Source organism: Myxocyprinus asiaticus, chromosome 6 (genome assembly GCF_019703515.2).
Source record: "Myxocyprinus asiaticus isolate MX2 ecotype Aquarium Trade chromosome 6, UBuf_Myxa_2, whole genome shotgun sequence".
NCBI classification, from domain to species: Eukaryota; Metazoa; Chordata; class Actinopteri; order Cypriniformes; family Catostomidae; genus Myxocyprinus; species Myxocyprinus asiaticus.
The window spans coordinates 49,117,933-49,132,563 of record NC_059349.1 but is presented as its reverse complement, the minus strand read 5'-3'; the positions used below and the strand labels follow the sequence as shown (position 1 = coordinate 49,132,563).

General features: G+C 39.9%; 1 protein-coding gene across 1 annotated transcript in view; it reads right to left on the bottom strand.

Moving 5' to 3' along the window:
• Positions 1–2,563: 2,563 nt before the first annotated feature.
• The window catches only part of LOC127443190 (semaphorin-6B-like), a 179,442-nt gene continuing 167,374 nt past the window's right edge, over positions 2,564–14,631 (bottom strand). Inside the window, exon 17 of the mRNA XM_051701780.1 lies at positions 2,564–8,438. Within this exon, the coding sequence (XP_051557740.1) occupies positions 7,522–8,438 (917 nt within the window). The 3' untranslated portion in view covers positions 2,564–7,521. The remainder of the gene's footprint in view (positions 8,439–14,631) is intronic.

The window sequence follows — 14,631 nt, the reverse complement described above, 5'->3', positions numbered from 1 at the left end:
CCGTAACGTGCAGTGGAAAAGTGCCAATAGATTGCCTGGCAGGCTGTTGGGCTCATTAATATTAATCACATTGTCTGCGTTCACTCAAACTGATTTGCGGAATCAAAACGTGGATTGTAACATGTTCCGCCCACTGCAAAAGCAACCAGCTAGCAGAGGTTTCTGCTGGTTCTTAAAGGTTTCATTTTAAGTAAACGCTGCACCTTCCCCCACACCCCCCGCACTACAATTTAGCAAAATAAAAGTATTCAAATTTAATTATTATTTCTCAAAAAGTGGTTATTATATAATTTAGTTATTTTTAGTTCCTACAACCCTGATGGAAAGTGATATTGAGGACATAGGAAAAATATATAAATTGATGCTAATGACAACAATATTTCCAAGAAAGTATGTTTGGTTTGAAGTATATTTCTGATTACACATACAGTGCGTCCGGAAAGTATTCACAGCACTTCACTTTTTCCCCATTTTGTTATGTTACAGCCTTATTCCAAAATGGATTAAATTCATTATTTTCCTCAATTCTACAAACAATACCCCATAATGACAATGTGAAAGAAGTTTGTTTGAAATCTTTGCAAATTTATAAAAAATAAATAAATAAAAACACACACACACACACACACACACACACACACACACACACACACACACACACACACGCACGTACATAAGTATTCACAGCCTTTGCTCAATACTTTGTTGAAGCACCTTTGGCACCAATTACAGCCTCAAGTCTTTTTGAGTATGATGCTACAAGCTTGGCACACCTATTTTTGGGCAGTTTCTCCCATTCTTTTTGCAGGACCTCTCAAGCTAACTTCAGGTTGGATGGGGAGCGTCGGTGCACAGCCATTTTCAGATCTCTCCAGAAATGTTCAATCGGGTTCGAGTCTGGGCTCTGGCTGGGCCACTCAAGGACATTCACAGAGTTGTCCCGTAGCCAATCCTTTGTTATCTTGGCTGTGTGCTTAGGGTCGTTGTCCTGTTGGAAGATGAACCATCGCCACAGTCTGAGGTCCAGAGCACTCTGGAGCAGGTTTTCATTAAGGATGTCTCTGTGCATTGCTGCATTCATCTTTCCCTCGATCCTGACTAGTCTCTCAGTTCCTGCCACTGAAAAACATCCCCACAGCATGATGCTGCCACCACCACCATGCTTCACTGTAGGGATGGTATTGGCCAGGTGATGAGCGGTGCCTGGTTTCCTCCAGACATGGCGCTTGCCATTCAGGCCAAAGAGTTCAATCTTTGTTTCTCGTGGTCTGAGAGTCCTTCAGGTGCCTTTTGGCAAACTCCAGGCGGGCTGTCATGTGCCTTTTACTGAGGAGTGGCTTCCGTCTGGCCACTCTACCATACAGGCCTGATTGGTGGAGTGCTGCAGAGATGGTTGTTCTTCTGGAAGGTTCTCCTCTCTCCACAGAGAAATGCTGGAGCTCTGTCAGAGAGTGACCGTCGGGTTCTTGGTCACCTCCCTGACTAAGGCCCTTCTCCGCCAGTTCACTCAGTTTGGCTGGGCGGCCAGCTCTAGGAAGAGTCCTGGTGGTTCCAAACTTCTTCCATTTACGGATGATGGAGGCCACTGTGCTCATTGGGACCTTCAATGCTGCAGAAATGTTTCTGTACCCTTCCCCAGATCTGTGCCTCGATACAATCCTGTCTCGGAGGTCTGCAGTCAATTCCTTGGACTTCATGGCTTGGCTTGTGCTCTGACATGCACTGTCTGTGGGACCTTATATAGACAGGTGTGTGCCTTTCCAAATCATGTACAATCAACTGAATTTACCACAGGTGGACTCCAATCAAGTTGTAGAAACATCTCAATGATGATCAGTGGAAACAGGATGCACCTGAGCTCAATTTTGAGTGTCATGGCAAGGCCTGTGAATACTTATGTACATGTGATTTTTTCCGTTTTTTATTTTTAATAAATTTGCATGGGGTATTGTTTGTAGAATTTTGAGGAAAATAATGAATTTAATCCATTTTGGAATAAGGCTGTAACATAACAAAATGTGGAAAAAGTGAAGCGCTGTGAATACTTTCCAGATGCACTGTAGGTGAAAATATATATATATGATGAAACACCTAAAATACAGTATTTTAAAATAAACTGCCAATTTTTCATTGAAGCTAATGCATAGCACCTGAGGACATGGCAATATCTGCTCAAAACAAAGAAATTCACCTGTATGTTCATTTAATTTTGATAAAAGAAAACTAATATTCCATTTTTTTATTAGTTTAATATTTTATACAATATATTATGTATGGTAGAAATATGAAAATGTTCAGCATAGTAGGAATTATCCCACTGTACTCACAATATAAAGTGCCTTTTTGCTTTAGTGAAACAGCTTACTATAAATATTAAAGACACACATTTTCATTAAAGTGTTATTTATATACAGGTGTTTCATATTATAGCTGTTACTGTAATGTGTATTTTTGCATGACTGGAATGCTGTATTACATCATGTCGCATCACGTCTTTAATACGCAATTGCTGTTAATTTGACATATTTAACAAGAGACAGAGATGAAACAATCAAATGTGTTTATTAGAATGATAAAATCTCCATGTTGCTTGATGTTTGAAAATAAGTGTGTATTCCAGTATTGAATAGTGTGTGTTCATGTACATGTTTGAAACAAGTGTGTATACGTATATACATGTGTGGTTATTTAAAAACCAACCAACAAACAAAACAATTTTCACTGTATACCGTCCCTCGCATTCTATACACAGGGATATTACATCATCGCCCGTGGTGCAGTGGAACTATTTGAGCTATGTACATTGCAGCTGAGTCCAGGTCCATCAAGCAGACCTGGTAACAAACTCAACATAACACTGATTCAGTCATACACACAGCCCTTCGTGACGAAGGCAAATCTGTGTCACCATAGACATCCTCTTAGAAAAAGTTGTCCATTCAGTCCATTTATCAAGAGATCAGAAATACTTCTTCGTCCTTAGCAAAATCTGTGAAAACCAATGTGATCATTTGTTGCATTTAAAAAAAAATACAATAAAAAAATAGGATTGATAAATTGTGAAAAGGTAAAACAAATTATATTGATAGTTCACACAAAAAATGAAATTGATGTTAGGGCCAGAAAGTTTGGTCCTGACAGTCTCAGTCACCATTAACTTTCATTGATCTTTTTTCCATTTATCTCTTTTTGTGTTCCATGGAAAAAAAGAGTCGAACAGGTTTGGAACAAAACTAGGATGAGTAAATGATAGAATTTTCATTTTTGGGTGAACTGTCCCTTTAATCTGGCCTTCATTACTGTACAATATTGTGCTTGTTGCAATGTTGTCAAAGATAAAGACCTCTCAGTAATGATAGCAAGTGCTTAATGGTAAAGACTATTAGAATACATTCACAGTACATTCAACACTTTCCATTGATAATAATAGACCAGAATTAACTCAAAGACACTGTGTGAAAATCAATGCCACTCAGTGTCACTTAAAGGCATAAGAACACAAGTAATAATCTGAACTAAAGAAAAAATATGTTGAGGGGCAAAGTCATGGAAATTTAAAGCCATTTTACACCAAGTGACACAAAGGGACTTCCTCCTAAACAGGAAGTTCACTTTAGGCACTGCATTTTCAAGGTAATCTGTGGACAATTTGTCATTCAGTTTTTAAATGAAGGCAATTTGTGTGGCATTTCTTTAGGCCTGAAAGAAAAAAATAGGAATTATTTTTATTAAATAGCCTATATACATGTCTACTTAATAAGGCTATGGGTATCAAGAAAGTAGCAAAAAGTTATTATTTTGAATATTTTGTAGTAAATATTTTGGTATTTTTTGCTGCCTTCAAGCCATGTTGGAATAATTTAATGATGTGACAATGCCATAATTTCCAGTGAGGAAACTCAGGATTTTGTTCGAGCCCCAAAAGAAAGCACTGTGCCAAAAGAAAATTAGTTAATGCCATCATCAAGTTTTCATTGTGAATACTGCAAGCACAATTTAGTGTACTGTTTATGAAGAATAGCGATAAAGCTTGCCAAAAATACTACTTATTTAGCTGGTTTATGAGGCACGACAAAACTAATTTTGCATCATTCTTTGTGGCAACACAAGTATTTTAAAATACATAAAGGATCGATTACAAATCTAATGCACATCCTTTGCACTTTTGTTGTACTAGTGCAAAAAGGCTTGCTTTCTGTGTCATGAAGTAAATAAGAGAGAAAGGAATGTGCATCCGTTTTATTCTGACCAAAATCACTTTAAAGCACATCACATTATAATTATGACTAATAAACTAGTAAGCAGGAACTTGAAGGCAGCATTTGTGATTGCAAACTTATACATATCTAATGAAAAATAAAGTTATTTGGCAAACACACAGTAAATTAATATAGATATGGCTGAGGTTTGTTACTGAACAAACTTACTTTGCTGCAGTGATATGTTATCAGCCTGATACAGATGTCTTTCTTCACATATGGATTTCACATTAGCATATAGCAACATTTGTTACTTCCTGAATTTGATTACTTGCTTGAGTTCCCTTGACCTACAGGTAAGTGGCTATATCCTTGCATTTCCTGTCTATTGGCATCTATTTCCTGTGTTCTGGATCCTATTTCCTGCCTGGTGTATCTTCACTGTGTGGGATAGAAGACATAAATACATATACACATTCATTTAAACACAAAAATACACACATACAGAGGCAGCTCAATCAGGCATGACTCTCCTTTCAGATGGATTTATGAGCTAATCAATGTCCAATCATCCTTTGCACATAACTGCATGCGCGTGTGTTTTCTGAGTTCAACTGCAATAGCATGTGCGTGGTCTGTAAGACAGTGGACTATACTTAAGTTACGCGTGTAGCATTTGATGCACGTCCAAGCACGTGCTTTTAATAAGAGACATCTTGCAGGTGCATGAGAACCATTATTAAGTGTGTTCTTGTGTACTAAACTGTGTTTGTGTTGTAATCTATCAGATAATAAGACATCTGCTTTCAATATCTCACAGACTGATGCTATTAGCCATTTAATAATAAAGCTAGCATATGTGGAGGCTAGCTTGTCATGTGTATGGGTGAAACAGAGTGAGGGAAATAGATAAAAAGAGAGAGATAGTAAAAAAGAGTCTATTTTCCAAACCCAGTGAGCTACCTCATTATCTACTGTCTACATAGACAGCATGCCAACTAAAACAGAAACTCAGAGGCAACAACTTTTTTACCAGTCATTAATGTGCTACACAATTAACACTCCTAATTTTGAAACATAAAAGAGGCTTTACTACCTCTTGCAGTGAATTCCAGTAGTTTGATGTTAGCATGTTGCTAAGCTAACAACTTGACACTTTCAGCACACACAAAAAAAAAAAAAAGAAAAAAAAAAACTAGGTAAAATAATACATTTTTAATTTGATGGAAAAGTTTTCTACTGATACCTTTTAGAACTGAATTCAACAAACTGTTATATTTAAAATTGGATGTAAATTTTCAATTAACTCCTTTCAATGCATTCTAAGATTAGCTATGATATAAGCTACAGGCTATGCCTTTGAATTTTGTCCACATCTTATTCTTCTGAGACTTATTCTTCATAATTTTGCTACCTATTGCTTTCAATCATCTTTTGCGTTAGGAACATGCCCACAGTGTCTCAAAAATGCTGTAGTAGCTGGGCAGCTAACTAGGGTTTGGAATAGAACCAAAGAGTGTTTTGGTGAAAATGTGATCATGCCAACCTTGTCAGATTCTGAGATAACAATATAATGATCATAGGACACACACTGATTTACCCTAGGCAGATGACTGGGAAACACCACAGATTTCATGATCACTGTGAACAACAGACATCCAGATGGATGCAGTTTCAGGCCCTATTTCTAATACCGATGTTGATTATATAGAACTTTCCAAAAAGCATACAGAGAAGAGGACAGGTATACACAGTAGTTTCAAGAAGGGTTCAAATGAAACACAAATCATGGGTTCCATGACTTAAACCAAAACAAATTTGCAGAAGTGTATTATCGTGGATAATGACTGGTCACTTCACAGACACACAAACACCCAAAGGCATAACACATTGGTTTTCCATCAACTGGCCTTCAAGTCACAAGACTCTTGTGAATCTCTTGACTTTGTAGTCCTTTAGTTTGCCTTAGTTCTCTCATCTTGATCTCTCTTCTCTAGTTTTCTCTTCTTGTTTGCTCTCTCTTTCAGAGTCCAGAAAAATCAAAAGGGGAATCAGACTGACATTATTGTCTTCAAATGGCAAATAATTGCTAAGAAGAGTTCAAATGTCCTCAAGACAGTTTCTCTCTCTTTCTTTCCATCTCCCATTGTGTCTTTCAGGAAAACAGCAGGTGTATTAACCTTGATTCCTTATTCCATGTCTTGTCATATTGCATACAAATACTGTACAAAAAAAAGATGTTGATTCCAGCTCGTTCATAAGTTCAGTCTCCATACAAAGCTACACAGAACACAAAATTTATGTGGTTGAGGCCGTGAAACACATCTGACCAATGTTTTCTCAACTTTTCTCTCTCTTTATCTCTATCTCTCATCATTCATTGTAAAGTCTGGATTTAGGGCTGAGGTAATATTGAGAATAAGTTCGTAGCTCACTCAACAGAGAAAAAAATACAGACAACACAAACACAAAGTCACAATCACAAAAGCTTTCCAAACATACCACAAAAGGGTTTTTCTACTCTCACATTTTGGTCAAAGCAATGCATAAAAACATGTTGTTGTATTTAATCTTGTACAGAAACGTCAAGGTGTCGGTTTGTGCACTGAAACCAAGCCCAAACTCCACCCTGAGAGTCCTATGACCTTAGCTGGAACCAAACCCAACTGGATCCAAATTGGACCAGACCAATCACTGGCGACAACTCAATAATGGTTCCAAAATGTGGTTGAGACTTGGGTACATATTCTGCTCTTGAATCATTGTCCCAGTTCCCACCCCAATTCTCAAATAAAATTCTGTAATCAAATATACAAATCTGCTGAAAGTGTAAACCTGCTAAAATTAGTCTAACTTTGAACAGATTTTGGAATAGATAGAGTGTTCAAGACAGCTGGCTGCAGTTCTTTCCTCCATCTGATAAAGATGCTATAATGTTTGGTCAGCCACACACATAGTCAGACACTCAGCAAGAGTGGCAGCCACTGGTAAAAGTACATCCTATGTATTTTTCTATATTTGTGAGTGATAAAGAAAGAGAGAGAGAGAGTTGCAGTTGGAATGGCTGCTTGTCGCTTAATCAACGAGGTCCAGTTTGTCCGTCCTCATGCAATGTGTGACAGCAGTTCCAAATGAATGAGATCAGCATAAAACAGAACAACGGTCAGGTAAAGAAAGAAAAAATGTAAGACAAAGAGAGAGAGAGAGAGAGACAGAGAGCTGCTGTGGTTGGCCAGGACGTGCCGACACCGCAGTCGATATGAGGATTCAGCCTCTAGCATTTCTACATATTCCCACTCCTCACATCCATCTTTCTCTTCGTTCACTGGCCAGTGGGTGTCCGATCACTCCCTCCTTTGCCGAGCAGGTGGCTGAAGTCGGCCAGGTCGATCAGCCCCCGGGACCCGTGGAGCACGGTGCGTGTTAGTCCCGTAGGATGCTGCGACGCTGGGGTGTAGTGGTGGCCCGTTGGGGGTAAGCCGTGACTGCTGATGATGTATCCTTTATGGGTCCAACGAAGAGGCTCTCCACTGTATTCAATCTGGGTGCTGGGAGCCGACACCACCCTTCGTCGGTCGGGCGAATCCTGGGGAGTCATGGGGTAGTTGTATTCGCCTGCTGACTTGCGAAGCAGGGTGCCTGGGCGTATACCCTGATCACGGTACTTGGAGAGGGACACGTAACGTTGCCGGTCAATTCCAGTTTCAATGGCCTCCTCATGGCGTCGCCCAGTGCCTTGTAAGAGTTTAGAGCTGAGAAACAAGGTGGAGGAAGGAGGTGGGCACTGTGTACCCACCGAGCTCAAGAAGGTCTGACTTTGGTCCCAGCTGGATCCGGAGTCGGACAGGCGTAACCCGCGTTTCTGCTGCAGGGGTGTTTGCTCGGGTGTGGGCAGTAGACCAGGATCCAGGTCGCCCGCTTTTACCCATCCATTGGGCATGACGAAGAGCGTCTCACCCTGCGAGCGCGGGTGGTCTGCACCGCTATGTCGTGATACGCTCATGACGGAGCCACTCCTACTTTGTCCCATGATGCAACGCTCCTTCTCGCTCTTCCGCTGCCCACTGGAGGAGGGGGTGTTGCTTTGCGAACGGTGGCGGTGTTTCTGGCCCATGATCCAGCACACAGCCAGACCGGAAAGCGCAGCCCCAGTGGAGAACGCCGAAACTGCAGCGACCACCAACAGGTTCAAAGTAACAAGACTTTCAGGTTCATCCATGAAACTTTCATGTAAAAGGCCTGCAGATAGAAGAATAGAAAACAAAACAAGAAAGAAGAGGTAGAGAGCAAAATATGTTACAATTCCAGAGTAGCAAATCTCTATTACATACTACTACAAACACAGAACTCAACAAGTGGGGGACTCACAAATGTATTGCGCTCGCTGATAGCGTCGTTTATTTAGACATGTTGTTTTAGCACCTGATTAATTGTGTCAGAAAAATAGCACTGACAGTAGTAAAATCTGGCAGATTTTATATTAAAAATGAATTTTCATAGAAAGGATGCATGTTTACCCAGAAAATAATGATCATGGTATAATTTAAATACGCATGTTGCAACGTTATAACATAAATAGTGCTTGGTTAAGTTGGACTGTGAGTGGTATGTGAATAAGGCAACATCCACACTAATCAGTTTTTGTTTGAAAAATCTGTTTTCAGTTTCCTAATGTTATCGTTTTCTTAAAAATAAATCGTTTTCGGAGAATAGCGTTCTAGTGTACATGAGAGGCATAAAAATAGAAAAATTAATGCACTTTCAAACTAAACTTATTAGTGTGGACAAAAGCGCTACTAAAAGAAAAACGGCATCATCTACAACTATTGACTATGTTAAGTTCATTCGGACCAACAATTCAAAAGTTCACACTTGAAGGGCTTACAAATGCATCAAGGCAGCCCCTTCGTAAATTATGAAGTGTTTTGAAATTGATCTATTGAGTTTCTGTACATTTCAGCCCCAACAATTGATCACAAAGCAGATTGTTGACTACAGCCTCTACTAATTCAGTCCATCAGATATAGTGTGTTTCAGCAGATACAAACAAGGCTGCTCTTTAAAAGAAACATGACCTTAGAAACCTGAACTCTAATGTGCTCTAAGCAATTTCAGGCATTTTGCCGACTTCTGCAAAACTTCTCAAGACACCTATTTCAGTACTCTTTGTCAGATAGTAGGGACATGTTATGCATGTTAATTAAAAAGTACCTTGAAAGTCCTGCCCCAAGAACTATATGAAAATAATACCCACTAAACACTGTCCTTATGTGACCATAAGCAACCTGTGCTATTCCGGTTTATCCTGAAACCCTTAAGACTGAGTAGATGTTAAAAATAATAGAAGTAGACCAGTCTAAAGATATCAATTGCATTTTCAAAGAATGTAACAATTCCCAGAGCTAATGCCTAAATTACTCATAGGATGCTTATGGTCACATAAACCGATCGGGCCGAACGGTTTTCAATGCGAAACCGTGCTGTGGGTTTCTTTTTCCACTGTGGTTCTGCGAAATAAGGATCAGGGGCCGGATTCACGAAACTTTCTTAAGAAGAAATTTCTTCTTTACTACCATTTTCTTTTTAATTTGTAACAAGAAAAAAGTTACGAATATTTTGTATTCCCGAATAAACTTCTTAAGAAATTTCTTATCTTTTTTCTTACGATTGTTCTTAAGAAAAAACTTAAGAAGCATTCAAATTCTCAATTTTTTTTTCTTAAATATCATCATAAATAACATCTTAAATCCTAAAGTTGTCTTAAATCCTAAAAGGTAAGATGTTTAATGAATTTACTGGGTTTCTCATGTTGAGTCTGAAGTCGCAGTGGACTGTTTAAGTAGAAATGTTATTTTAGACCAAAAAAAACCAAAAACAAACGTTTTTGGCTGTTTTGTGTTTAACTATATTTTAATCTTCAGCTTGTAAGCCATGTAAATGTTATCAACAAATTCAAACAATAAATGTTGTTTTGAAGCTTCTTAATGTGGTGACCAATCATGCTAATGGATGTGCTGCATATAGCGCTCTCTCTCCACGATCTTTAGAGTTCATAGAAACATAATAATTATAACATTAGAAAGCTGAGACTTTCTTTTTCACCCCCCACCCACATCCCTATCGGAGTTGGGCACAGCGGAGACAGCCTCCGCCACCTTTTCCCATTTACCTGCCTCGTACTTTCTGACGTGATGTTATTATCAAGCTTCCCAAGGAGAATTTCCTTGCAGAAAGTTCCTCAGCTCTTGTCTACTGAAGTTTTTGTTTCTTTTCCTCCATGTCAAATTAAAAGTTATCAAACGGTTAGCAACAAGTAAATTCTCCTTTGACGGTTAATGATGTTAAACTAACACATCTCGTGCACTTTACATTAAAAAAAATTATTGTGGGGTGCTTGCTACTTAAATAAATAAATTAATTAATAGATACATTTATCATTACAATTTACCATTGTTGAAGTATTGAATTTGTTGTAGGCTATTAGACAAGGCAACTCCATTAGCAGGCTGATCAGACAACATCAAAGCCTGTCTTTTTATTCTTAAGAAAAAAATTAAGATGTTCTTAAGAAAATATTTGAGAACTTTTTCATGAATTGCACTTAGGAACATTCTTATGAACTTCTTATAATTTTTCTTAAGAACATTTTCGTGAATCCGGCCCCAGAATGTATGTAAAAAATGTCAGTTGTCGACGCCGTGAGAGGTAAACATTGGAGCGAGTGAGATATGGAGGACGATCACATTTTCCAGTTTATAGGACTGCTTTTTACTCTGCTAAAGTACAGGAGAGACACGGCCCATGTCACAAAAAGGAAAACAAAGAGAAAAAGATTTACCATCTAATGCTGAAGGGTTGTGTATGCCACCGGACACGAACACACAGAAAGGTAAATGTTCCCAGACAAGCTAAAAAGGAGATTTATTGAGTAATATATTGATATATTATATGAGCTTTAATGAGCTAGCAGCATAATCTCCCTCCCCGACGAAAAATGTACCTTATATAAACTTCACCCAAATATTAGCGAATTTGGCCAGCTACCTAGAAACAACTGTGTCACCTTGGCATTAGTAAACTGACAATCGTGAGTCGCCACATACTAAAGCCATTCCAGTCCTTCCTCTGTTATCTTTTCTCTCTTTTTGACGCTGACTATTTCTTTTCTAGCTGTAGCGTTTATGTGTGGGCTGTTAGCCATCTCAGAAATGAGAAGCTGTCAGAGTCTCTCTGCCTCACTATCCAAACTGGTAAATGTCTTGACAGTGAGGGGAACTTTAGCTCATTGTTTGGTGAATCACTCTTTTGGTTTTTTAAGAATATTGTTTGCAATCCTTACAATTAGGACTGTAACAGTGCCATGCTACAGTGATGATCAGATGGCAACACCATGGTACTTTGATAAATACCATAATACTGTTTGATTACCACATTCTTACACCATGGTATTTTTTTATATTAATTTAGCCTTTTTTATGTGTAGGACAACTAAATAGACAGCTACATCTAAAATGACACAAATTCATAGAAATACACACAAGCACAAACAAACATTAAAACCCCCTTTTTAGATCTCTCTCTCACTTTCTCTTTTCTGCTATTAAAATTGTCAGCTGGGAATCTCAACTCTCATTTTGTTCAAGAGTCCAAGAGACACTATAGTCAATTGAACCCAGTTTCCTTTGCACATTTAAGTACAATGCCTCAAGACTGCTGTTAATGTGTGTTTGTCCTCTAGGTTCACCTCTGAAATCCACACAAACCCCTGGAGCGATTTTAAACACACTCTGAACAACCTCAGATCCCTTCTATGTTGGCGTTCAGGGATATACACTCTTCTCGGCTGTTTAAAATATACTAGAACTTCATGTATGCAGGGAATGGTGTGAGCAAGGAGAGGAGAAGAGAGGGGCGTTTGATGTACACTACCAGTAAAATGTTTGGACACACCTACTCCTTAATTATTACTATTTTCCAAATTGTAAAATATTAGTAAAGTCATCAAAACTATGAAATATGTAGTGAAAAAAAAAAAAAAAAAACTCTAGCCCAAGTAAAATTGTAACCCTAATTACAATTCCCCTTCTGTCACTCGACGTTGTGTCGATGTAGTGACACTAGGGGTCGCCCTTGGGAGCACACATCGCGTGGCCATCATGCCAATCTTCCGCCACTTGTTCAGCCCTTGGACAGACCTTGCATTTCTACGGGCAGGAGTTCCCAAGTGTCCAGCAAGTGTCCAGGTGAGTCGTCATTACGATAGACGCCTCCAAGCGAGGCTGGGGCGCCATGTGCAATGAGCACGCAGCCGCTGGCTTCTGGACAGGACCGCAACTGTGTTGGCACATCAGCTGCCTCGAGTTGCTGGTAGTATTGCTCGCCCTGCGGAGGCTTTTGCCGTTGATCCGGGGCAAGCATGTGTTGGTCCGGATGGACAACACAGTGACAGTAGCATATATAAATCGCCAAGGTGGCTTACGCTCACATCGCATGTCGCAACTCACCCGCCGTCTCCTCCTATGGAGTCAGCAGCGACTGAGGTCGCTGTGGGCCACTCACATCCCGGGCAACCTCAGTGCCACAGCGGACACGCTGTCGTGGCAGGTGACGCAGAGGGGAGAGTGGAGATTCCACCCCCAGGTGGTCCAGCTGATTTGGAGTCGGTTTGGCAAAGCACAAGTAGACTGGCTGCGCAAGTATGCATTCCCCCCAGTGATCCTAAGGTCAGGGAGGATAAGGAGCAGGTCACCCTTGTGGCCCCGTATTGGCCCACCCAGGCTTGGTTCTCAGACCTCACGCTCCTCGCGACAGCCCCTCCCTGGCGAATTCCCCTGAGGAAGGACCTTCTTTCTCAGGGACGGGGCACCATCTGGCGCCCACGCCCAGACCTCTGGAACCTCCACGACTGGTCCTTGGATGGGACGTGGAAGACCTAAGTGGCCTACCACCAGCAGTGATAGACACAATCACTCAGGCCAGAGCTCCATCCACGAGGCGAATTGGTGTAAGCATTAGTTTTTAAATTAAAATGTTTTTTTAAGATTTTGAGAAATAAATTAAGTAATTTGTGTCCAAGCATTTGACTTAATGGGCTCTATTTTCATAAGTGTGCAAAGCGAAGCACTACGCGCTAAGACCGTGTGCAACATCTTATCCAATTTTCGTGCCAGCGCAAATCACAAGTGGGTGTGGGTGGGAGTGTTTGCGCTATCTGTGGGTGTATGCGCAAAAACTGGGGGTGTATTGTATGTAAATGAAGTGGAGCAAAGCGCATTTCACTATTTTCTGAGAAATAGGTAATTGCAATAAGACGTTTCAAAAGCAGGTCTTATCTCAGCACAAACAACAGTTCCTTTGCAAAGCTTGAATCATATTATGACTGGTTCACAAGCAATCCACGTTGATATGAGCCAAAAAAAAAACACATTTCACAAACGTGAAATGACGCACGCGCACTGAGGTGCACATTGCTGGAAACACATCAAAGTGGTCAAAGAACTCCATCTAGTGCACACATGGGCAACTTACGGCCCATGGGCCGGATCCAGCCCTCCACATGGTTCAAGCTGGCCCGCGGCTCATTTATCCTAAAAGCTTTTTTTTTCATTGGATATTTCAGTTATCTGCATTGGGACCTAACGTGCCTCCACAAGCATTTAACATGCTCAGGGTTGCCAGATAAAAGATGCAAACCCCCCAAGTACAGATTTATCCTTGGGCAAATTTGAAAGATTCCGCCTAATGTTATACTTACAGTACATTGTGAAATCTGGCAACCATGCATGCAAGTGCGCTCTTTCTAGCTCTCGCTTTCCTCTTTGAACAAACTTAGTGATCTCTTGTGCGATATTCTTCTGCTCAAGGAAAAGTGTGATACGGCCACTCTGTGTCCATTCTTGAGGCTGCTTGTTCTGTTTGGTGCTGCTTAGTTTGCGAGCAAACCTCCTCAGTAATGATCTTTAATAAAATATAAACATAGATCTCGGCATCATTGACACGCGGGGGGGTAATCAAGTCATGTGGCCTGTTTTACTCAGTTGTGTGCTGAATGGAAAGCCAAACCATCGACGAGACCCGCATCATGACCCTTTTAGTGCGTAAATGGGTAATGTTTTGAGAATAAAATAAGTAAATTGGCCCACTTTGTGACAAACATTTAAAGTTCTATAATTTTATATATACACTACCAGTCAAAAAATGTGAAAAACTTACTCATTCTTTATTATAATTTTTTTCACATTTTAGAATAATAGTTAAGTCATCAAAACTATGGAATAACATAAATGGAACTATGGGAATTATGTTCTGACTAAACAAAATCCAAAATAAATCAAAACTGTGATATATTTTAGTATCTTCAGAGTAGTCACCCTTTGCCTAGAATTTGCAGACATGTACTCTTGACATTTTCTCAACCAACTTCTTGAGGTAT